This window comes from Dioscorea cayenensis, chromosome 9 (assembly GCF_009730915.1).
Source record: "Dioscorea cayenensis subsp. rotundata cultivar TDr96_F1 chromosome 9, TDr96_F1_v2_PseudoChromosome.rev07_lg8_w22 25.fasta, whole genome shotgun sequence".
Classification (NCBI taxonomy): domain Eukaryota; kingdom Viridiplantae; phylum Streptophyta; class Magnoliopsida; order Dioscoreales; family Dioscoreaceae; genus Dioscorea; species Dioscorea cayenensis.
In genome coordinates this window covers 13,646,506-13,671,107 of record NC_052479.1, presented here as the reverse complement: position 1 = coordinate 13,671,107, position 24,602 = coordinate 13,646,506, and the positions used below count along the sequence as shown (strand labels likewise).

General features: G+C 37.1%; 1 protein-coding gene and 2 non-coding genes across 3 annotated transcripts in view; all 3 read right to left on the bottom strand.

Moving 5' to 3' along the window:
• Nucleotides 1-1,863: 1,863 nt before the first annotated feature.
• Nucleotides 1,864-24,602, bottom strand: part of LOC120268499 (protein ZINC INDUCED FACILITATOR 1-like) — a 52,261-nt gene continuing 29,522 nt past the window's right edge. Inside the window, exons 9-11 of the mRNA XM_039275881.1 lie at nt 6,793-7,005; nt 6,519-6,606; nt 1,864-1,943 (exon numbers count right to left, since the gene is read on the bottom strand). Coding sequence (XP_039131815.1) covers nt 1,909-1,943; nt 6,519-6,606; nt 6,793-7,005 — 336 coding nt within the window. The 3' untranslated portion in view covers nt 1,864-1,908. The remainder of the gene's footprint in view (nt 1,944-6,518; nt 6,607-6,792; nt 7,006-24,602) is intronic.
• Nucleotides 8,961-9,067, bottom strand: LOC120269721. Its single transcript, XR_005539361.1, has one exon. It is a non-coding gene; the product is annotated as a small nucleolar RNA R71 (small nucleolar RNA).
• On the bottom strand, nt 22,067-22,173 carry LOC120269741. The gene has a single exon (XR_005539380.1). It is a non-coding gene; the product is annotated as a small nucleolar RNA R71 (small nucleolar RNA).

The window sequence follows — 24,602 nt, the reverse complement described above, 5'->3', positions numbered from 1 at the left end:
AACTCCTAATACTTTATATATATCCTCAATCAGTTTTCATCTCTCTTTTTTCTTTGAATGTGTGTTATGATCATTTACCAAAACAAAAAAAAAATATATGGGAGATATTATCTAAAACTATAACGAAAGATCCTTATTTAGTGAATTCCTAATACTTTATATATATCCTCAGTCAGTTTTCATCTCTCTTTTTCCTTTTTCCTTTTAAAGTTTGTTGACATGCCAATAGAGAGATTCAAACTGTCAATCTTTCAGTAGAAAGGTAAATGATATACCATCCATCCTATAGAAGGATGATTTTTTCTTCTTTTTCTTTTATAACTTCATCAAAAACAAGTTCATAAAATCTACATATTTTACAATCTAGAAACTCTAGTTAAAGGTTGTAGAAATCCAAAATTAAATATCACAACACTAAGATATTATTTGGATAAATTATTTTTCAGCTAACTTTCCAAGATTGCACCATGTTTAATCATGTTCACTCCACGTTTATAAAGACATTGTAATGCACTATTTGAGGAAACCATGATATGTTTGCAAGCTTTTCTATTATTCTGAAGAACTTAATTAAAAATTGAACCAATAGATTAACATCATAAACTATAAATTTAAGTTCCACGCTGATAAATTTTTGGCCACATGGAAGTGATTGACTTGTCATACCTGGTAAAAAAAGGCTGTCATTATTCTTTTGTGCCCAGGACAATCTGCATATAAGAAATCACTCATCCAAATTATTAAGAATGAATTGTGTTTCTTCTATCATGACATCTTGAACATTTAGATAATCAAGAAAAACAAGTAGAAAATAGGATCGATGCGTAGATGAATGAAATTAAGTCTAGATGAAAGTTCTTATTTCTAATTTCTAATTCTATTTTGTGTTAAATTATGACACATTAGTAGTGCATTTTTATCAGTTAAGATGGTTAGAATTGAATCTTGTAAAGTCAAGAAGATGCACTTTGGGAAGTGGTGAAAGTTTGCCAACATAATTTTGAAATAACTTACATAATACCAGCACATGCTGGAGCTATTGCTCTGAAAACAGATTGCAAAGCAATGGCAAGGCCGCTTGCAGTTCCTCTTTGGTTTTGAGCCTGACATTTTTTTAATACAAATTTAAACTGGTTGTTGTTTCACCTATAGAATACTAAGAAGAATTCTAGATTGAAATTACAAAATTAATAGGAAAATCACAAACTTCTTAGTAGATTAATTACCACTACATTGTTTTGAAAAATGAATAGGCCAGTCATGATGCTTACTTGTATGAATTCAAAAGAACAAACATTAGAAAATCACTATTCCTAAATAAGACAATTATTTCTTTTGATATGAATTTACTTTCATTGTATTTTATCATATATGTCTAATTTATGCTTAATTGTATCTAATGCCAATTCTTGACGGAACATTATTAAATCCAAACCAAATATATATGGATATATTATATTTTTATTTATTAACTTAATTGATGTGTGACTATTAGTTACTCTAATAATCATCACAAATTTTTATCTACTAGGACATATTGAGATTAGGTTATTTTTTGCAAAGATGAATAGAGTATAGTCCTTAGACTTCGTTGACTGAAGTTTGCTTTGAATATACTCATATAAAAATTTCCTTGAAAACAAATAATTGTGTTTATGTACTTACGGAAAAAATGTTTCTCAATAAGGATACACAATTGAGTACCAATGTAAGAATTAATCCTGATATCAAAGTCATAAAAGGGAAATAGGCCATCAATGGTATTGACAAAACCTGAAAACCAAGAAAATTTTAAATCAAACATAAATTTATAGATTAAGCATATTTCCTCAAATGGAAGAATATGACAAAACTTACTGCTCTGATTCGTGCTAAAAGAATGGGTCCGAATGCTCTCTCAAATAAAGGTTAAAGAGTGAGTTGGTACACCACAAGGCCTAAACCTAAAAGTGCAAGTTAAACATCAAATTATTCAATAAATTGAAATACAAGGTATATAATTAGTTGATCAATTATAATCCATAATAATCTCACCAGGATAGTAGAATGCTTTTGTTTAAGCATTAATCACTATCTATCTTCATTCAAATATAATGCGTGGGATATCGTCAATCTAATCACTTAAGAAATCAATCTCTCTATCTTTCACTTCATTTGATTTATTTCATACATTTGGTACTTGAAATTGATTGGCTATTTTTCTAATTATTCCATCATTGTCCAATATCTAAATCATTACGTCTATATAGTGGAGTTGATAAAAATCACAAATAAGTGAATAAATAAAACATTGTAAATCAAAGTTCAACTATATTCAAAATGAAATGATAGCACAAGTCAAAACATGTTATTCCTTTTCTTGTAAGTATATTGTACATAATTGTAAAAATGTTTCATGTTTGAGTGATTTTGTTAATTTATGTTTTTGTTTTATTTTTTTGTTTTTGAACTATTATATTCTGTTTTTATTATCAAATCTAAAAATGAATACTAAAAATTTTAAAGGAAAAACCCCCATATAAAGACAATGAAATAGTTCAAAAATAAAAAATAAAAATAAAGAGAATAACTTGAATTAGCAAAATCACTCAAACATGAACATCCCTCTAATTATGAAAAGAAAGATAAAAAAAAATTACATGTAAACAATAATGATGCTTTTGGAATTTAGTATTGGTCACTTGTTATGGGGCTCTCCATGACTCCAAAGTTGATATTTGAGAGAAAAATTTTAAGTAGTGGAAGAAAGGTTGCTCCAACAAAAAGCTTTTTTTGTTTTTTTGTTTTTTTGTTTTTTTGTTTTTTTGTTTTTTTGTTTTTTTGTTTTTTTGTTTTTGCTTCAAGGTATCAATTGTCAAATGAAGTTAAGAGAAGAAGAAGAATAAGAAGAAGTAGAAGAAGTGATCTTTCTTTAATAAGTTGTGCACAAATGAGGCACGTGATTGACATGAGGCGCAAATCCTAAGTTAATTTTTAAAAATGTATCAATACCACACTTTTTGTTTAGTTTTGATGTTCAATTTTATTTTTTAATCAAACAAAGTTTTGCCTTTTAATTTTTTATTTTAGTAATATTTTATAAAACAAAGGCTAAAGTAGTCAATAGTAAAGAAAAGGAGGGAAATGTAGACATACTAAATAAAATATTATTATTATCGCACATGTTTACATGATAATCAAAAAGTGGGCATTTGGCCTCTTCAATTCTATGTTGCTCGACAAACCATCTATATATGTAACATAAGTAAATAGATAGAACATCTATAACAAGTATTTATGGACTAATGCTTCTCCAATTACATTATCAAACAAGTCCATCTCAAAATATGTCATAAAATAATTTGCAAATCCAAATCAGCTAATTGTTCTCTAATAGCACCTGCTTATATCAAGATTTCTCGATTTTGAAATGTCTCAAAGCTTTGAGTAGTAAAAAAAAGTGAGATGGTGCATTTCTAGGATTGAATTTCATACACTATTGAACCTTGTAATTATAAGAAAGTTGGTTTTTTCGATATGTGCCTAGCAAAAGAAAAATCGATATAGGTTCCTATAAGATTGGTTTTCCCCCCTTAAAAATCGGGTGTGAAGTTTTTCTCTCATCTGGCTCAAGTAGTTATATCAATTAAAAAAAGAGAGGCTCTTTTAAAGTTCAATACAACCCCACAAAGCTACTCATTACTCAAGTTCCGAGGGAGGACTAACCTTCCATTAATTCATTCTTCCTTTGACTTTGTGTTTTGAAATTACTTAATTTATATTAAAAAAGAAACTATGAAATTATTGAGTAGTCTACATCCCCAGAAATGTAGAATCCCTTGAAGTAAAGGAATACTTTGGGACTCATAAAGGATTTACTTGTCTATATATCATCTCATTCGATCTTTTAGGTCTCTACTCAAATCGGTGGTCATGCTTATACCATAATATCCTTTAAAGAACCTATGGGATATATAAAATCCTGTAACCATGACATATTTACTTGCTTTAACAAAATCACTCTCTTAAAGAAATGGAATGGTTAATTCCATGACGAAAGTATTTTCTTTTCATGAGGTATAACTAGTAATTCCTATTTATCTTTTACGGGAATCGAACATGGATCAATTCCCCGTTTGTTGCTTGTTGGAAGTATTGAATACACCCAACATTCTCAGCTTCATGTTAGTCCTCCCAAGACACATGTTGGATAGGACATCCCAATAATCATATGTTATGGGATGACAGTTTCCAAATCTGCAAAATGAAAATTTTGATAAAATAACATATCGTAGTATATTAGGCCTTCTAATTCCTTTAGGGGGCTATCTAAACGATTCACAATATAACTAGGAAGACATATCAAACACCACACATGAATTACCAGCCATGATAGTTTGATATATCCCATTTGATATCTTCATATCTGAGATCAACAAACTCCATCCCACATTTTTCACGAAACTTCGAGTATTCTTTTTCAATACCAATCACTCAATATTTTCCACAAGTAAAATTCCACTTTTATAGGTCTAGAGATTCTTTCACAAAACAATCTATCTTTTTTCATTTATTAGTTTTGTAATGAAAAGCATACGGTTTTGTTACCTCACCAATTATCTCTCCATTAGCTAGTATTTTCGTAGGCCATACCCTTATTTGTAGAGGAGAAACTAGTCCAATTTAAAGTTGTTGATGTTTATATCAGTTAATCATCGAATATAAATTCTAATTCATTCAGATCCACCTTTCTTCCTATTAATCGGGAAATTCTTTTTCAGATATGAGGAAATGGTTCAGTTCGATAGCCAAAGATCATAGTTTCGAATGAGCAATTGAAAGAATTTGATAGCATCTTTGGGGTTAGGTACTGGAGAAAGCAAAATGATTCAATTCTGATAATTTGTTTAATCGATAAAAATTGAACCCAGATCTACTACTCCTCTACTAAAATGGGTTGGAACACCTGTATATCCAATCCATACAGGGTAGGTGCTCTATTCAACAATATAGGATTCCCTAGCATGACTTCTTGAAGTATTTCCCATACAATCAGTTCCTTTTCCCGAATTTTAGTTTTAGCAATTTCTATGTTAGAAACAACATGTTGGTTAATTAGACCATAAATCAGAAAACTTTGGAAAAGCCCAATTTCTATTTCATGAGATAATCCACATTGCTGTAATGAAAACAAAGGACGCACAATAACAATAGAACACTCTGAATAATTGACCCATTTGCCAACGAGAGTCTCACGAAATCTTCCTTCTTTGCCTTCAATTACAACTGAAAATGACTTGTAAACTTTGTTATGAACATCTTTCATCAGTTTTCCACAAATCCCATTATAAAGAAGTGTTTCCATGGCTTCTTGTACCAATTTCTCCAGACACATAACTAATTTACCTGGTATAGATCAACTTGTTGCTAATAGGTCGGTAAGAGTATTGTTCTGTTAGATAAATTTTCTATAGAGATTATTAATATCCAAACTCATTAATTTACCTCCCCCTAGGCCCCATGTATTGTATACACCACCAAAATGAAGAGTTTTGAGTACTAGAAGAAAAGTACCTATATGATTGAACCACTTCAAATAGGTTCATTACTCCAGCCCAAAATACGATTAATATGACATGAGCTATATGAGCCCCAAGTAGTTTACCAGACAAATTTATAAGTTTGGGATTCCAAGCCCACCAAGTGAAACTGGTAGTTTGTTGGTCATGACCAATTAATGAAAAAGTTCCATTAAAGAGCATTTCCATTGTGTAAAACCCGCTCAAGCAATATATGGTTTTCATGAGGCTAATTAAGAGATCCCATCCAAGCATGAATACCTTCATTTAAGAGAATATTTTTGGTGTAGAAACTCTCAAATTCAGGATCTTCTACTGTACAAATTTCTCTGGAAAAGAAGTCATATGCATGTAGGTTTAGAGCTAGACCAACCACCCTAAGAGCACTTATTCATAAACCGGTTAATGGTACCAATAACATAAAGAAATGCTATTAATGTTTATTAGAAAAGGCAATCACAAAGATTTGGGAACAAAAGCGGTTTGCAGGCACCATTGAATAAGTCTCATTAGCTTTTGTTGGATTAAAAGCACGGAAGGTGTTTGCACCATCACTATCTTTGAGCAAACTATTTTCTATGGTAGCACCATGAATACCACATAGTGAAGTAATTCCTAATACTCTAGCAACTCCCATCATATGAAATGGGTTCAATGCCTAATTATGCATTCAAAAGCATCAATACCTACAATTTTAGTTTTTTTGCTACATTGAATATATTAACTAAAGGCCTAAAAGAAAAATTTTTATTTTTTGTAAATAATAGTTTGCAAAAATTACTACTATGTTGCCAAGTATTTTTTATTTAGAAAGCATTTGAACAAACTTCAAGAAAGAACTTTCCTAATTAGAAAGTTTCAATACTATTAGTAAATTAGAATATAGCTACTTGTTCTGGTGACTAACATTAACTTATATTTATCTTGGAGAAATTTAAAATAAAATAGATGTTATGATACCTGAAATTGTAAGGACCTGACCAACAGTTTGAGATGAATAGCCCAAGCCCCCAAGCTTCCTCCTGCTCTCCGCCCATAAGGGAAATATCTACATTTGTGTAAAATAGCTTTACTCAATCAGTATAAAATTAACAACATAAAGGAAATATCAATATATCCAAAAATCAATGATCTAGTATAACATTAAACACACAATCCGTAGGATGATTTTGAATTCTATATCAAAGAGTTCTAAAGAGATAAATTATTGTCGACATAAAATACAAAAGAATACCTCTGAAAATGCCATATCATAGAGGGAGAAAACACAAAATATAATGATAGAAGCCATGAGTGGCCAATTCTTCCATAAACTCTCTTTATAAGCTAGATGAATTTGTTTAGTTTCCTCTTGCCATTGTTCTGAGTCATGGGAATGAGAAGAACCATCTAAATGTTCAATTACATCAGTTTTCAATTTGCCTTCATCATGTTGATGTACTGTTTCCTACATATCATATGAACAAAATGAGATGGATCTTTGTTTTGCTAGTTAGACACTATTTGAGAATGTGGAAATTGAAGATGTAACAACATAGTTTTTACTAATACATTTTTAATCATAAAAGCTAATTAAATTAGACAGGAGATAAACAAATAACAAGACATGGTTATTTTTTAAGATGACTAATAAGAACAATCTTTTGAATTCATTCAAATTTTTTTATTGTAGTATCTTAGAGATTAGTTAATTGTCATTTGAGCTCATAAGTCATATTATAATGCCATTTGACAAAAACAATTTGCACAAAACAAAGTAAATTGTAATTAATTATAAAATAGTTAATACTTTATTTTTCATTATATGGCTTTTATAGAATTACATGTCGATTAATGGTACAGGTACATTTTTAGTTATTAAACTATGCTTAGTATTTATTATGATCTCTAATCAAGTCCCTCTTACTAATGTTGTTAACATATCTAATTTTTAAATGGATATGGACTTCATATACCACATCTATAGGTGCATAAATGTCAAGAAAGATAGGTGAACATAAAAGCAAGAGAGATGTATTGAGAAAAAGCAATCATGCAAAAAATCAATCTCCCAAACATAAAGGAATTATGTAGTTTAGCAATTTCCCTATTACACCATTGAAAAGAGCTTGTGTATTAGTAATACAAAGTATTCTTTTCTTACGATGAGCATTACTTTTCTCATATTTTATTGCTAATACATGTGTATTTGTGTTCTTTTGAGCATATAGGGTTGTGGAGATAAGTATGGAAGAAAGAAGTCAAAGTAGATCGCGTTTGCACTTTGTTGATGGAATCTTGGAGTGAACAAACGTGAAGACACAAGTTGTGCTCAAAGACATGTGAGTGTGTTCCAACCTCCGTTGTGCTCAAATGAATATGCAAATTGGAGGGGACAAAGGCAGTCACACTCATGTGTTCCGACTTGTGCAATGCTAGCAAGATTGTGGTCAAATGTGTTTTTATTTGAAGATGCAACGCGATCTACATCATGGGTGTGTGCCCGTTTATCTTACCTCGATGAAAAGTGTGGATTCGGGAATATTTTGGTAGAGTAATGTGGCAGGTTGCTGTAGCGAATCACTATAGTAATTTACTATAGCAATTATTGTTCACAGGCCATTGAAAAACGAATTTCTATAGATTCCTGATTCCAGCCCTATTTAAGTCAAGATTTCAGCCCGATTTAGGGATCCATCTTTCCATACTTCGATAAACCTGTGCACTTGCGGTACACAAAAAAGGGCGTTGTCAAGTTTTTGGCGCCATTGCCGGGGAATAGGCATTTTTAGAAACACTTTGCACTTTGCTATTTTAGTTATTCACCATTTATTCTATTTCACACTTTCTTATTCTTCCATCGTTCTGAGTTGTTTTTCTTTCTTTGGTTGCAGCTCCAGGTTATGACCTGAGGGAATACTTCGACATTGGTTGAAGGTGATCACTGAACTTAAATGAACACTTCGTAGAAAGGGTAAAAAATTTGTACAAAAACAGACAAATCAAGCTGAGGCAAAAGGTGAAGGGTCAGATATGGCAAAATAGAATGAGCAGTAAAGGACACTGTCAGATTATGCCAGACCCTCAGTTCTTGGCATACAGTCTACTATTGTGCGGCCACAGATTATAGCTCAGAATTTTGAGCTCAAGTCAGCATTCATCCAAATGTTATATCAGTTAGCATAGTTTAATGGTTTGGCCGATGAGGATCTAAACAATCACATAGAGAATTTCTTGGAAGTGTGCGACATGCTCAATATCAATGGTGTTACGGATGATGCTATCAAGTTGAGGACCTTCCCGTTTTCCTTGAAAGGGAGAGCGAAACAATGGCTACATTCATTACCTAGAGCATCGATCACTACATGGGAGGAGATGGTAGAAGTTTTCCTTGCTCGATATTCCCCTCTCAAAAAGTCTGCGAAGCTTAGGAATGAAATATCCTTTTTTGTACAAACGGAATTGGAGTCTCTATTTGAGACATGGGATAGGTTCAAGGAGCTCCTACGGAAATGTCCTCAACATGGGTTCCCCGAGTGGATGATTATTCAGACTTTTTATAATGGGTTGAACCCAAGCACGAAGCAGTTACTTGATGCTACAGGAGGAGCTGCCTTAGGGAGCGAGACCCCAGAAGAAGCCCGGCATCTCATTGAGGAAATGGCTATGAACAGTTATCAGTGGAACACAAGGGACATAAAGAAGGTAGCCGGACATCATGAGATTGACTCAGTTACTTCATTGGCAACCTAAGTGGAGTCATTAAGCAAGAAGTTAGACACTCTAAATTCTAATAAAGTGGCGGTCGTAACCAGTTGCAAAGGGCGTAGGGGAGGATATGCTCCATCTGATTGCCCAATTCCTATTGGTGGTACATCCTTGGTAGAACAAGTGGACTCTGTGGGTAATGCAATGAGAAACCAAGGTAATCTATATTGCAACACCAACAATCCAGGTTGGAGGAGCCATCTGAATCTTTCATGGAGTAATCAAGGGTAACAGAAGACAATTTCACCATCCGGTTTCCAACAACAGTAACAAGCTCTGAATATAGAGAACCAGTTTCAAGGTTGGAAAACTGGATGACCGATCTAGAGAAGGCTTTAACCAAGTTCATTCAATCATCAGACATAAATTTCAATCGGTTGAAGCCACACTTCGCAACCACATTGCATCATTGCACAATTTGGAGAATCAAGTAGGTTTCTAGCTGAGAAGACCAATGTTGAAGCACTCGAGGTCGTGGAGGTTTAGGAGAGAACTAAAGGAAAGGAGGTGGTACCCCCACCTTACAAGACAAGAATCCCTTATCCTTCAAGGTTGAAGAACGACCAAAATAATGAGCAATACAAGAAGTTTTTTTCAGCGAGTTTGCACATCAACATCCTATTTGTGGAGGGAGTGTCTCAAATGCTACGCTATGTAAAGTTTCTGAAGGACCTTTTGACCAACAAGAGGAAGCTGGAGGAGAGTGCATCTGTGATTGTAGATACTTCATGTTTGGCGGTGTTGAAAAAGAATATGACAAATAAGAATAAGGACCCAGAAGCTTCATCATTCTGTGCAACAATGGTAACATTGGTGAAAAAAAGGCATTAGTGGACTTAGGGGCTAGCATCAACGTCATGCCTTATACATTCTTCCAAAATCTAGACTTGGGAAAGCCTAGATCCACTCGGATGACATTACAATTGGCGGGCCGAATGATTAGATATCCGAGGGGCATCATTGAAGACGTACTTGTGAAGGTCGACAAGTATATATTTTCTGTAGACTTCGTAGTGTTGGATGTTGATGAGGATGTCGATGTTCCTTTGATACTTGGAAGGCCCTTCTTGCGCACTTCCAAAGCTCTTATCGACATTGATGGTGGGAAGCTGACTTTACAAATTGGGGATAATAAGCTTACATACCGTCTCACCGAAGCCATGAGACATTCTCTAGATTTTGATGATACTTTGTATTTTCTTGATGCTACTGATGAACTAATAGATGAATATCTACAGGAAATGATGAATCCGAACACATATGAAGGGTTGCTAGATCAAGGAGTGGAGAATGAAAAAGTCTTGATGCTTGGTCTAGAGAATAAGATGCAACCTACCCCGGGGATCATGAAGAAGATGCTCTGGAAGATGAAGCGTGCAAGGAGATGTCACAAGAAGCGCCCTAAGGCTAATGGGAATGAGCAAGAACGGAGTAAGGGTGATGAACCTTTGTGTAGTAACAAACTTGATAACTCCCCTCAACCTTCAAAAGACTATGTTCATCATGCTTTCAAGTCATGGGTAAGAGTAAAACCTTCATCTATCAGCCCCAGTGAGGTAAGGTCAAGTACGTCAAGCTAAGTAACATTAAACAAGCGCTTCTTCGGAGGCAACCCAAGTCTTTTACTATTTTTCTAGGTTTTAGTTAGTTTTTGCATGAATAAGAGCTTGAGTGTTGGTGTCTTGATCTTTTACAAGCTATTGTTGTGATTTTCTCTTAGATTATTGGTATTATCATGTGCTTAATTGTGTGAGGTGAAGTTTTCTTTGTCGTTTGAGCTTGTTTTTTTCATGAGTCTCTGGTTACTTTTGCATAATATAGGAAGGCTTTCAATAGATGTAAATGTTCAAAAATTTTCTGCAAAGTCTATGATTTTTTCTAAGTCCTCCAGAGAAGACACACGACCATGTGGAAATTCCACACTCGCTTGTGTTTACGTTCAGAGCTCATCCCGAGAGGACACAGGGGCTTGTGAATGTCCCTATGAATGACCTTGTGACGGTCACACGCCCGTGGAGAATTTCCACTTGGGCATGTGTTTCTCTGTAAAGTTCAGAGCTCTATCCTGAGAAGACACAAGGGCTTCTGTCTACCCCTGTGTCTGACCCTGTGAACTACACACAGGCGTGGGTAATACCCACATGCCAGTGTGATTTTCTACAGAGAGTTCTCTTCCATCCTGAGAAGACACAGGGGCGTGTGACTGCCCCTATGAATGCCCTTGTGAAGATCCATGGACATGTGCAATTTCCACATGGGCGTGTGAAACACTTAGAGAAATTCTTGTGTGGATAGAAGAACCAGAGGGGCGTGCGGGTGCCCTTGTGGGTGAGGCACACGGGTGTGGGGAATTTCCACACGCCCATGTGGGTGCATTCAGAGGCAAAGAATGCCATCCCGAGAGCAAACAGGGGCGTATGTCTGCCTTTGTGAGGCTCTCCTATGGAGTCACAAGGGCGTGGGCAATTTCCACATGCCCGTGTGAATATACAGAACTCAAAAGGCGGTGAGTTTTGTTTATAAATCTATTGAGCCTTTTCAACTCTTCACTCCCAAACACTCTAAGAACGCACCTTTCACTCTCCCGACCTGTCACCGTCGTTTTAGAGTTATTTTACACGAGTTTTCCAGGCGTTTTCAAGTTTTTCATCTTCATCTTGTCGGTAAACCCTTATTTCCTCCTTTCTTGGCCAATCTTGATTTTATTCGATTAAATCTAGTGAATGTGCTTTGTTTTCATGTTTAAATGATGGATGTATGTTTTAGAAGAATTTTAGAATGAGTTTGGGATGTATTTTTGAGTTTTTAGCACAAGGACCATGCGGTTCTCATGCCCCGTGAATCCACACGGGCGTGTGGAATTTCCACACGACCGTGTGGATTTCTGTAGTATTGTTATTTTGAATGAATTTGATCGATTTCGTTTTCAATACTTGCAGGTATAGCCTCTAGGACGAAGAAGCAAGCCAGCAAGCATCCCAGAGATCATTCCCAGAGCTAGAACACATGGAGTTTGCGATTCCCAAGCACCAGGTTCAACTTGAGCGACTGTCGAAGCTCAAGTTTGGTCAGGACACTATTCCTAGACTTGAGTTTGATTAGGGATGTTCAGTTGGCCGATAATATGGTAGATGAGATTGAGGAGATGCAGTGGGTAGTTGGAGACGGTTATTGTCCACACGGGAGCTGGCGATCCGTATGTTGACTCTAGAGGTTCTTTCTTCTTTTGAGTTTGATCGTTCCTATAGCAGCGTTGATAGTATAGACGTCCTTTAGTTCAGAGCATGCGAATAGCACCATAGCATGAGTGTCACACAATTTTCCATCCGACTTGGGCACTATGATGAGGCGTTTACTGATACTGAGGAATACGATCATTTGCCAACAGAATACCACGGTAGCTTAACACTGCTACGCGCATACAGAGCATTGTGCTGATAGGGACAGTATAAGCCTAGGGTGTCAAAGGCTGCATCATCTCTCGACTGAGCTACAGATATATTCATGCCATCTTGAGCTGATCAGTGAATGGCCGCTGTGACAGCACTGGAGTTTTGAGTAGACAGGATTTATTATATTTGTACTCCATGGTACAGAGGGAGCCAATTCACTTGGGGCATATCTTGGCGGAGTATTTGAGGCATCAGGGGCAGTATGCGAGAGTGGGATGATCTTCTCAGGCCCATACATCACTAGACTTATTATTGGGATGGGTCTATTGGAGATAATTAGAGGGGCCGAGAAGATGATTGTACCATCTCTCCTGGGCTTGGAGACCATTAGACTGATGGGTATGATCCACAGATATAGAGACAGAGTGTATGTGTTGAACATACCCTCACCAGATCTAGTCGACGTAGAGGGGTCTCAGCCAGCGCAGGAGCCTCAGCCTGAGTAGATGGAGATACATGCGCCCCATGCAGCACAGGAGCCACCTCCAGTGTGTATGTTTTCTCCATCTCAGGCCTATTATCGTTTTGAGAGGCTCGAGAGTGTTGTATGTGTGCTACGAGTTGAGATATCTAAAGTTCGCACCACACAGGCTGCGAACCACACAGAGGTCATGGCGTGTCTCGATTTTTTACAGCAATTATTATAGGGAGATGCGACCTCACCATTTGTTATGAGACCTCGGACTCCTCAGGCATCTCCAGCACCATCATCACTAGTACCAGTACCAGTTGGTCCACCTTCTTCACCAGTACTAGTAGTAGCACCAATAGAGACCACGAAGGACACCAACGCTTGATGTGTCCTTCTTTTAGTTTTTTATGTTTTCATATTTTATTTTCCAAATTTTATTTTGGACTTGTACTACTCAGAAAGGATCTTCCTTCTGAGTTTTTCTTTCATTTTTGTTGTCACGAGTTGTATTTCATTGCTTTATCTTTATATACTCGAGTTTTATTTTGTTTTTGTTAAGCTTTACATAATTCCCTTTGTGTATACGTGTAGATGGTCTTGTGAGTATAGAATTTGAGGACTAGTCATGGACACGGTCAATGTGATTTTCACATGGCCGTGTGTGCTCCACATCCTATGAGAACTCAACTCTCAAGGAATATAGCTCCATCAAATGAATTATTAGGAGTTCAGGGGAGTATTTTTTCAATTGCCTATCTTCTCATATGATCTTGAATGTTGTAATTTATTTTTATTGTGCTTGCATGCGTACATTGAGGGCAATGTACATCTTAAGTGTGGGGAGAGTTCACATTACACATGTTCTTTACACAAGTTTTGACTGAAATTACATGCTCACGTAGCCAATGGCGGTTCACCTTAGTTGCAATGGTTGTATTCTTAAGTTAGGAGAATTTTTAACATTGAATGTACTCATGCTCTAGTTTTTACTTGAAGTTTTAGGAATTTTTGCACGATTGACACTTGTTGCACTACTCACTCATTAAACCTTGTGGAAACTCAAGTTCGATGTTTAAGGGACTAGTTAGTTTTGTTTTTTGTGTTACTTTTTTGTTTTTGCTAAAAAACATATATTGGAAAAAGAAAGAAAAATATTTGTTTTGGTTGTGCATTTGGGGTAAAAAGAGCTACTACCTATGAAGTATGAAGCTACTCTCATAAGTAACATACTAGTTATGCCCTAATGAGAGAAAGAGCTATCTCATGGGATGAGTGAAAACTACTACCCCGGTAGAAAGAGCTACCACCTCAGAAGTGTGAAAGCCACCTTAGCGGCCACTTCGGAAAGGGCTACCTTAGAGGATGTGTGAAGCTACTACCGTCTCTTTGCTTTGTTTTGTATATAAATAAGTCTCTTATGCGTAGAATTTGAGGAGTATACATTAGGTTGACTTGAGTGAGTCTACACACACTTGCACGATTTTGGGTTTGTTGTCCTTTTTGATTCGTGTTTTTAGCTAGAGCATTGAGTTTTTGTATTTAGTGTTGAAATTCCACTTACTTGTAGAATATTTCCCTTGCATACTTTGGTGAACCTAAGGCCAAGCACTTTCATTATTTCCTTCTTCTATGCTTTAATGGTTTATTTTTGCTTGAGGACAAGCAAAATCTTAAGTGTGGGGGAGTTTGATAAGTGCTTGTGTATTAGTAATACGGAGTATTCTTTTCTTATGATGAGCATTTCTTTTCTCATATTTTATCACTAGTATATGTGTATTTGTGTTTTTTTGTGCATGTAGGGTTGTGGAGACAAGTATGGAAGAAAGAAGCCAAAGTAGATTGCGTTTGCACTTTGTTGATGGAATCTTGGAGAGAACAAATGTAGCAAATCACTGTAGCAATTTACTATAGCAGTCACTGTTCACAGGGCGCTGAAAAACAAATTTCTACAGATTCACACGGGTGTGTGGATGGATGCCCCATTCCAGCCGTATTTAAGTCATGATTTCAGTCCAATTTAGGGATCCATATTTTCATCCTTTGGCCTATGTTTTCTCACCTTTGGAGCCGCCCGCGGCTAGGGCTTGGAGAGGTTTTGGCTAGGCTTTTGGAGAGGTTCACGGTCTTCGACACCGCATTTTCTTAGGAAGAGAGCTATTGGGGGAGCTTTCGTCGGCACCGATCCGGCGAGGTGTTCCCTAGGCTTGACGAGGCAACCTTTAGAGAAGATGCAGCCACTACACAAGACCATCGCCACAAACACCAAAGAGGTTTTATTCATGGATTGCATATTTTTACTTTTGATTTCATTATTGGTTGCATTTTGCTCCATGGAGAGCTAAACCCTACTGGGTGCTTGGGCTTGTAAACCCACGGATGATATCGTTTTTTGACCTCTTATTATGCTTTCATTAATTGATGTTTTAATCTTGAATGCTTGTTGAGTTGATTTTCCCTTAGAATGACACTAGGGTTGAGAATCCATTTTGGTAATCCTTCTGGATGAGTGACACACCATGAGGGTTAGACAATACTTGATTAAAGAGGGTTGAAAGGGCGAGTCGAGAGGTAGCGGAACGTCCCCTTTCCCCTCCTGTGTAATTTATCCTACCTCCACATTCTAAGAGTTCTTTGCAGTCACAATAGAGTGAAGTGCTAAGAGATGAACTCCGCTGGGACATAGTTGAGCAAGCAACAGAGTGAAGCGTTAAAGTAATCCTTAATATTTGTGGCTTAATTGTGACTAGGGGTCTTTTTCCAGGACCAAAGAGTTAGATCTATTTTAGGGAATAGAGTTTATCACTTGGAATCCCTAGAGCCTAAAGTGACCTAGCACAATGTGCGGTGTCGAGACTGAGAAATTTCTCCATCGGGGCATAGTTTAGGGTTAGTCGCGGTTGACCATAAGTTTTGGGACCGTTTGTTTAAGGATCTCCATGACTCATTAGACATAAATTTTAAAACATAATGATTGGTCTTGCACTTGAAACAATAGTCCTAGGGTGAGCAATGTCCCTGTGCCCCATTTATCGTCGAATTTCTCTCCTATCTTTTATGTGCACCTCCTTCTTCTTTTCTTATTTCTATTTGCATTGATTCTCATTCATATCACTATTGATTCATTTTCATTCTAGTTAAATAGCGATCTTTGTGTTTCTAATCACTAATCATTGTGGATTCAACTACCCACACACTAGGGTACTATTACTTCGACAGACCTGTGCTCTTGCGGTACACACGCAAAAGGGCATTGTCAACCATCATGGTTAGTATTTTATTGTCCTTCACAAAGAATAAATTCATACTACATCACAGCTCATATGCTCTCTTAGTTTGTCTCTATGTATGTTGCTTTATTCTCTACACTTAGATAAAAAAAGTTATAATCAACACACCTATATAGAAACTTGCTATCCTGGTTAGAGAAAGACACTCTTCTAATTTTTCTCACATTAAATTTCATTAATTTATCAATATCCTAAATGTTATATAACACCAAATATTAATACATAATTCTTGGACCCATTTTAAGCATAAATTTAATTTAGATTAGCTTCAAAATCAAGCTCGAGATCAATATCTCAAATGAATTATGATTTTCACATTCCCTTCCTCATGTAGTTGGCTTTAATCCTATCAATAGCTTAATACATTCTTTACTCCAATTATATCATAATTAGGAAAAAGCTTAACTTATTTCTATGAAGTACCTTTGTTAGTATATCTGTAAGATTCTTGTTGCTTTTAACTATCTTGGTTGTTATTGGCTATCTTCCAAAAATAATCAAATGGAAGATTATATAAATTGGGTATGCTTAGTGTTTAAATAATGCATTTGATTCTTCATAAAAGAAAATTGCATTGAGACTATACTTCATAGTTCGCAACTGAATATTTAATAACTTAATTCATCCAACAAACTCTGAAGCTAAATAAGCTCTTTACTAGCTTTTGTGGCTGCAATAATTTTCACTTCGCAAAAAGATAAAAGCAATAATCTTCTATAATTTAGGAATTTAACTAATATTTATTTTTCCTATAATGAAAACATAGCCAATCATGCTTCTTCTATTGTATTTATTACCTGAATATAGGGTTTGAGTCCCTATATACTTGTACATCTATGTTAGTTCCTTGAAAGCATAAATAACATCCTAATATTCCTCTCAAGTACTTGAGAATCAATATTATTACTTGCTAATGCTCTTTTCCCATGTTCATAATTAATTTTCTTACCACTCTAGCTGTATGTGCAATATTTATCCTTGTCCATACCTTTACATGTATGAGACTTCCTATCGTAGAAGATGAAGATACTTTCTCTGTATGAATAATTGGTTATTTGACAAATTGAAATGACTAGCAAGTGGAGTTATCACTACATATGACTAAGCCATGTTCCTCCTAACTTCTACTTTAACTCATCAATTATAGTCATGCATATTCCTACTAAGAACATATCATCTACATACAATATTAGGATAATGATGTTACTATCATCAAATCAATATAGATAGACATTGTGATTTGTGTTGCATCTAGTGTAGCTTGAGTCACACATATTTTTAGTTAGTAAACAATCTTTTTTTTTCCTTTTGTCATCAAAACCTTCAAGTTTATGCATATAAATTTCCTTCTTTAAATTACCATAGTGAAAAGTATTCTTCATATTCAATTGCTCTAAATGATAGCCAAATGATTAGCATTGTTATGATTGAAGTCAATTTCACCACATGAGCATACATTTTATTGAAATCAATACTTTTCTTTTGTCCTTATCCTTTTATAACAATCTTGCTTTGTATCTCTTTCTTTCTCCAACTTCTTCTTTTAACTATACACTTATTGTACAAAGCTTTATTTCCAATAGGTAGTGTCACCAATTCCCAAATTTGATTATGCTCAAGTGAATTTAATTTATTTTTAATAGCAAGCTCCCATTTAGAATGTAATTGATTCTGCATAGCTTCTTTAGGATGTTCTTTTCCTTAAAATTAGTATATAAGACATGATTAAGAGGAACGTAATTTCTTTCTGATAGCTTTCTCTCCTGAGTGTTTGATTTAAGAAAAGTAGTATAATAGGTACCTTAAGTGCATTTTTTAAATCTCTAGTGCCTTCTTAAGTTTTAGGTTTATCTTTAGATTCCTTTCCATCCTAGATAAAACTAACCATCTTTTCTTTGTCATGAAAGCAATCTCTACAAAAATCAAATGTCAGACTCTTCATATAGGTCAAGACTTCTTTTGAGCGTAGAATTCACACACTGCTCTCACTCATGTATCCAAGTCTTAAATGCTTAAATGTTGTGTTTGTCATATTTTTGAAGATAAGGAACTATATAAACATAATCGCTTACTTTCATCAAAATTGTTGCTCCTATGATAACTTTTTTTAAATTTTTTATGAATGACACATGATAATCTTTACTATCTTGTTTGCTAGCAGATATAAGATTTCTCTTCAAAAATGTAATATTCCTGGTACTCATAGAAATAAAACATTAATATTTGACAATTTAAATCTGATTGTTTTTCCCCCAATATTCTTATAAATTGGTCTAAATCACCGATCATAACTTGCCAAAAAATCTCCTTGGACATAATTGCAAAGCCAATCCTTATGAGTAGTACAATGAAAGGTATTTAGTCCAAAATCATAAGATTAGCTTAGCAGGTTAGAATATAAGAAAACTTTTGAGTAATCTTTATGAGCTAGTAGATACCATACCCAGAAGGAAGGTTAACATTATGGGGATTCAAGAATCTAAGTGCGTACCTGATAGGTCTAGAGAAATTGCGTGGCCAAGGTTTAAGATTTGGTACACAAGTAAAGATGAGTATGGCACTAGAGTAGGTGTTATTGTAGATAAATATCTAAAAGAAAAGGTGATTGAGGTTCTTATGAAAGGGGATAGAATAGGATTATCCTATAAAATTTCATCTGTATAAGTAGATTTTTTTAATGCCTTTAACTTTGTTCCCCATAAGTAGGTTTGAGTGAGAAAAATTAAAAAAATGAGCTTTTGGAAGGATTTAGATGAGATTGCTCAAACAAAAACCAAGTAATGGAAATATTTTATAAGAGATAATTTAAATGACAATATAGGGAGGTAGGTGGGAAGCTTTGAGAGGGCTTATAGGGGGTTGGCTATGGTGATAGGAATGATTTAGGGTATCCCATTTTTAGAGTTTAGTTTGTATAAGAAAAGAGATGAGAAATTGATTTTTTTGAAGAATAGTTCTACTTGGAGCCAAATTGACTTCTTTTTTTTTGCAAGAAAAATTAATAAATCAGTGTATACAATTTGTAATGTGATATCTAGAGAAAGTTTGAACACTGAACATACATTGTTAGAGTTAGATATAGGTTTAAAGAAGTTTGTTTTGAATAATAAGTAGGACTCTTGATAAGTGCTTGTGTGATATGAATGCGAAGCATTCTTTCCTTATGTTGAGCATTACTTTTCTCAGGTTTTTACATTAATATGTGTGTTTTTATGTTACTATTATGCAGGTATGGTTGTGAGGTTGAGTATGAAGGAAATAGGGAAATGTGGATCATAATACACCTATTTTGGAGGAGATATTGCTAAGGTTCAAACGCGAAGACATAGGACAGGTGTGAGATGCTAGAGTGTGTGCCAACCTCCTCGCATTCGAGTTACTACATCCATTTGGATGGGCACAAAGGCAGTCACACTCAAGTATTCCGTCTTATGCATACAAGAACAGGAGCTCCACCAACATATATATCATTGAAGAAGCAAGTGATTCACGACGTGAACGTGTGCCCGTTTGCATTACCCCGATGAAAGTATGGAATTGGGAAGTTATTTAGGTCGAAGATTGTAGCAGAGCACTGTAGCAACACTGTACTAAGTACTGTAGTAGCACTATTCACAGCCGGCCAAGAAACCAGAGAAACAGAGAATCCACACTGGCGTGTGGAAATTATCTACGCCAGTGTGGAAATTCCGCACGGGCGCGTGTATCGTCCACGCCCGTGGAGTTGCCCGATTCCAGCCCTGTTTAAAGCCGATTCAGTCCCGATTTTGGTATTCTTTTCTCCATCTTTTCCCCAACTTGCGAGAGGGCGTCGGCTAGGGTTTCGAGGGGTATTGGCCAAGGTTTTGGAGAGGTTCTATGGCTCCGACATCGTGATTCCATTAGGAAGAAGATTGGTAGGGGAGCTTCGATCGAGGCGTATCCTATACTGGACGAAGGAATCCTTTATGGATTCATTGCTTCTACATTCGATTTCTTTGATTGTACTTAGCTCCATGGAGAGCTAAACCCCTAGTGCGTACTTGGGTGATTGTGAACCCTAGGATGTATTCGCTTCATTGAACTTCTTTATTATGCTTTCAATAAATTGATGTTTATTGTGAGTTCCAACCTTGAATGCTTGATTGTATGAACATTTCCGCTAGAGTGACACTAGGGTTTGAGAGTTCTTGTTGGTAAGATTGTGAGTGAGTGACACACCACGAGCGTTAGACAAAGCTAGGTTGGAGAGGGTTGAGAGGGTGAGTCGAGAGGTATAGGAGCGTCCCCCTTCCCCTCCGACGTGATAGATTCTACCTCCGTTCCTCGAGTTCTTTGCGGCCATAATAGAGTGAATGGTCTAAGGGATGAACCTCCGCTGGAGCCTAGTTGCGCGTGCAATGGAGTGAAGCATTGAGATGATCTTAGTATCTAGGGCTTAATTGTGGCTAGGGACCTTCCGCCTGGAGCAAAGGGTTAGGTCTAAATCTAGGAAGATATTTATCACTTGGAATCCCTAGAGCTCATTGCAACTCTATCCGAGTGCGAGGTGTTGAGATTGTTCGATTTCTCCTCCGGGACATGTATAGAGTTAGGCATAGTTGACCTTAGATTTAGGACTATATATGTAAGGATTTCCACAACTCAGTATTGCATTGATTAGGAAGCATAATAGAGAGTTCTTGCACTTGAAGCGATTATCCTAGGAGAAGTATCATCCGAGTACCCCATCTTTATCGATTGCCTTGCCTCCTCCTTACTTTTGCTCTCTTACTTGTTGCTTTTATTTTCTGAGAATTGAATCATTAAAACACTTATCATTGTTGATACTCCACATTGCTAAGAATTGAATTAAGTGTCTTTACTCCCTACTCCCTGTGGATTCGACCCCGCTCACCCGGGATTATTACTTCGACAAACCCGTGCACTTGTGGGATATACGCAAGGTGACCTTGTCAAGTTTTTGGCGCCGTTGCCGGGGAGCTAGGCGTTTAGAGATACTTTGCACATTGTTTTCTTAGCTATTTCACCACACATTCTTTTTCATATCTTCTTATTCTATCATCGTTCTTATTTTCTTTTTCCTTATTTTTGGTGCAGCTCCAGGTTATGACCCGAGGGAATCCATCAATATTGATTAAAGGAGACCCTGAGCTTGAACGTACACTTAGAAGAAAAGGGAAAGAACCTGTACACGACCAGCCTAATCCAGCTGATTTGGAAGTAGAAGGATCTGAAAACATGGCAGAACAAAATGAGCAACAATGAACACTATCCGATTATGCCTGACCTTCAGTGTTGGGGACACAATCGAGTATTGTGTGTCCCCCAATTACAGCTCAGAACTTCGAGCTAAAGCCGGCATTCATCCATATGTTGCAGCAGTACGCACAATTCAACAGTTTGGCCAATGAGGATCCAAACAGTCACATAGAGAGCTTCCACGAGGTGTGCGACATGCTGAAGATAAATGGTGTGACGGATGATGCTATCAAATTGAGAGCCTTCCCATTTTCCTTAAAGGGAAAAGCGAAGCAGTGGCTACACTCATTACCTAGAGCATCAATCACTACATGGGAGGAGATGGTAGAAGCTTTTCTAGCACGTTATTTCCCCCCCGAAAAATCAGCAAAGCTTAGTAATGAGATGTCATCCTTTATGCAGTTGGAATTGGAGTCTCAATTTGAGACATGGGAAAGGTTCAAGGAACTGCTGCGAAAGTTTACGCAACACGGATTCCTGGAGTGGATGATTGTTCAAACCTTCTACAATGGTTTGAACTTGAGTACAAGGCAACTCTTGGATGCGACGGCAGGAGGTACCTTAGGTAGCAAAACCCCCGACGAAGCACGTCAATTGATTGAAGAAATGGGGTTAAATAGCTACCAGTGGAACGCTAGGGAGAAGAAAAAGGTGGCCGGTCTCCATGAAATTGATGCGGTAACTTCATTGGCGGCCCAAGTGGAGAGTTTGAGTAAGAAGCTAGATCTTATAGCTTCGAATAGAGTTGCGGCCGTAACCAATTACACCGGTTGTGGTGGAGGACATGCTCCCTCCGATTGCCCAATCGTCATAGGTGATGTTTCTTCAGTTGAGAATGTTGACTTTGTAGGTAATGGCATGAGACGTCAAGGGAATCCATACAGCAACACCTACAATTCAGGTTGGAAGAATCATCCCAACTTTTCATGGAGTAATCAAGGACCACAAAAGACCATGGGGCCATCGGGGTTCCAACAACAACAACAAGCCCCTCAAGTGGAAAACAGAATTTCAGGCTTGGAAACCCGAATGTCGTATTTGGAGAAGCACTTGGCTAGATTTGTTCAATCGGCAAATACAAGGTTTGAATCAGTCGAGGCTACACTTCGCAATCACACCGCCTCCTTGCACAACCTTGAAAATCAAGTGGGGCAAATTGCGAAATCTCTTTCCGAAAGGCCACATGGAAGTTTACCAAGCAACACGGAAATCAACCCTAGAGAATATGTGTAGGCGATCACTTTGAGAAGTGGTCATGAGGTTGAAGGGAGGCTTCCGAGTGAGATGCCGAAAGAACACGCACCCGAGGTTATAGAGGTTGAGGAGGGAGCAAACAAAGAGAAATAGGTGGCACCCCCACCTTTCAAGCCAAGAATCCCTTATCCCTCTAGATTGAAGAATGACCAAGTGGATGAACAGTATAAGAAGTTCCTGAGTTTGTTCAAGCAACTCCACATCAACATTCCTTTTGTTGAGGCTTTGGCTCAAATGCCTAAGTATGTGAAGTTCCTGAAGGACCTATTGACCAACAAGAGGAAATTGGAGGAGAGTGCTTCAGTGGTGCTTGATGCTTCATGCTCGGCGGTGTTGCAAAAGAACATGCCGAACAAGAAGAAGGACCCGGCAACTTAGGTGAGGAAATGGCATTTGCGGATTCAGGGGCAAGTATCAACGTCATGCCATATACTTTCTTCCAAAAGCTAGGCTTGGGTGAGCCTAGGCCTACTCGGATGACTTTACAATTGGCGGACCGAACGGTACGACATCCGAGAGGCATCATTGAAGACGTGCTTGTCAAGGTGGACAAGTACATTTTTCCAGTTAACTTTGTAGTGCTAGATGTCGATGAGGATGCAGATGTACCCTTGATACTTGGTAGACCATTCTTGCGGACTTCCAAAGCATTGATTGACATGGACGGTGGAGAGCTCACATTGAGAGTCGGAGACGATAAGCTCACTTACCGCCTTGCTGAAGCCATGCGGCATTCTCTCGATTTTGATGACACTTTGTATTTTCTAGACACTACTGATGAGATTGTTGATGAATATATACAGGAAATGTTTAACCCGGATCCGTATGAAGGTTTGTTCGACCAAGAGGAGAGCAATGAAGAAGTAATGATGCTTGGTTCGAATGGAGAGGAAACATTTACCCCGGGGATCTTGAAGAAGGTGCTCCGGAAAATGAAGAGGGCTAGGAGACGCCACCGAAAACGCCCCAAGACTATTGGAGACGTACATGAGCCAAGGAAGTTGGACGAACGATTGCTAGGTGGTCCGAAGCCCGATAGTACACCCTCTACCCTCAAGAGACTTTGCTCATCATGCTTTCAAGTTATAGGTAAGACGGCAACCTTCATTCGTGAACCCCCGTGAGGTAAGAAAGATACGTCAAGCTTAGTGACGTTCAACAAGCGCTTCTTGGGAGGCAACCCAAGTGTTTACTGTTTTCATACCTTTTAGTTTAGTTTGTTTGCATGAATAAATTGTTAAGTGTTGGTGTTTCAATTGTTGAGTGCTTGTGCTGCGATTTTATTGTGTTTTTTAAAAGAATTCATTGTGTGTTTTGTGGCGAATTGGTGAAGTTTGGTCGTTTGAGTTCTATTTCGTGTTTTTATCTGGTAAATTTTGCATAATAGGGCATGCTCTGAGTGTGTAGACATGTTTAGACTATTTCTGCAGAGCCTGCAGGTTTTTCTAAGTCATCCAGAGAAAACACACGGGCGTGTGGAATTTCCGCACGCCCGTGGATATGTATTGTGAACTCATCCAGAGAGGGCACAGGGCGTGCGGGTCGCCCTCGTGGATGACCATGCGATCGGGCGCACGCCTGCGGGTACTCCGCACGGGCGTGTGCCTTCCCCGCAGAGTTGGGCAGATTTTTCCCGAGAACACATAGGGGG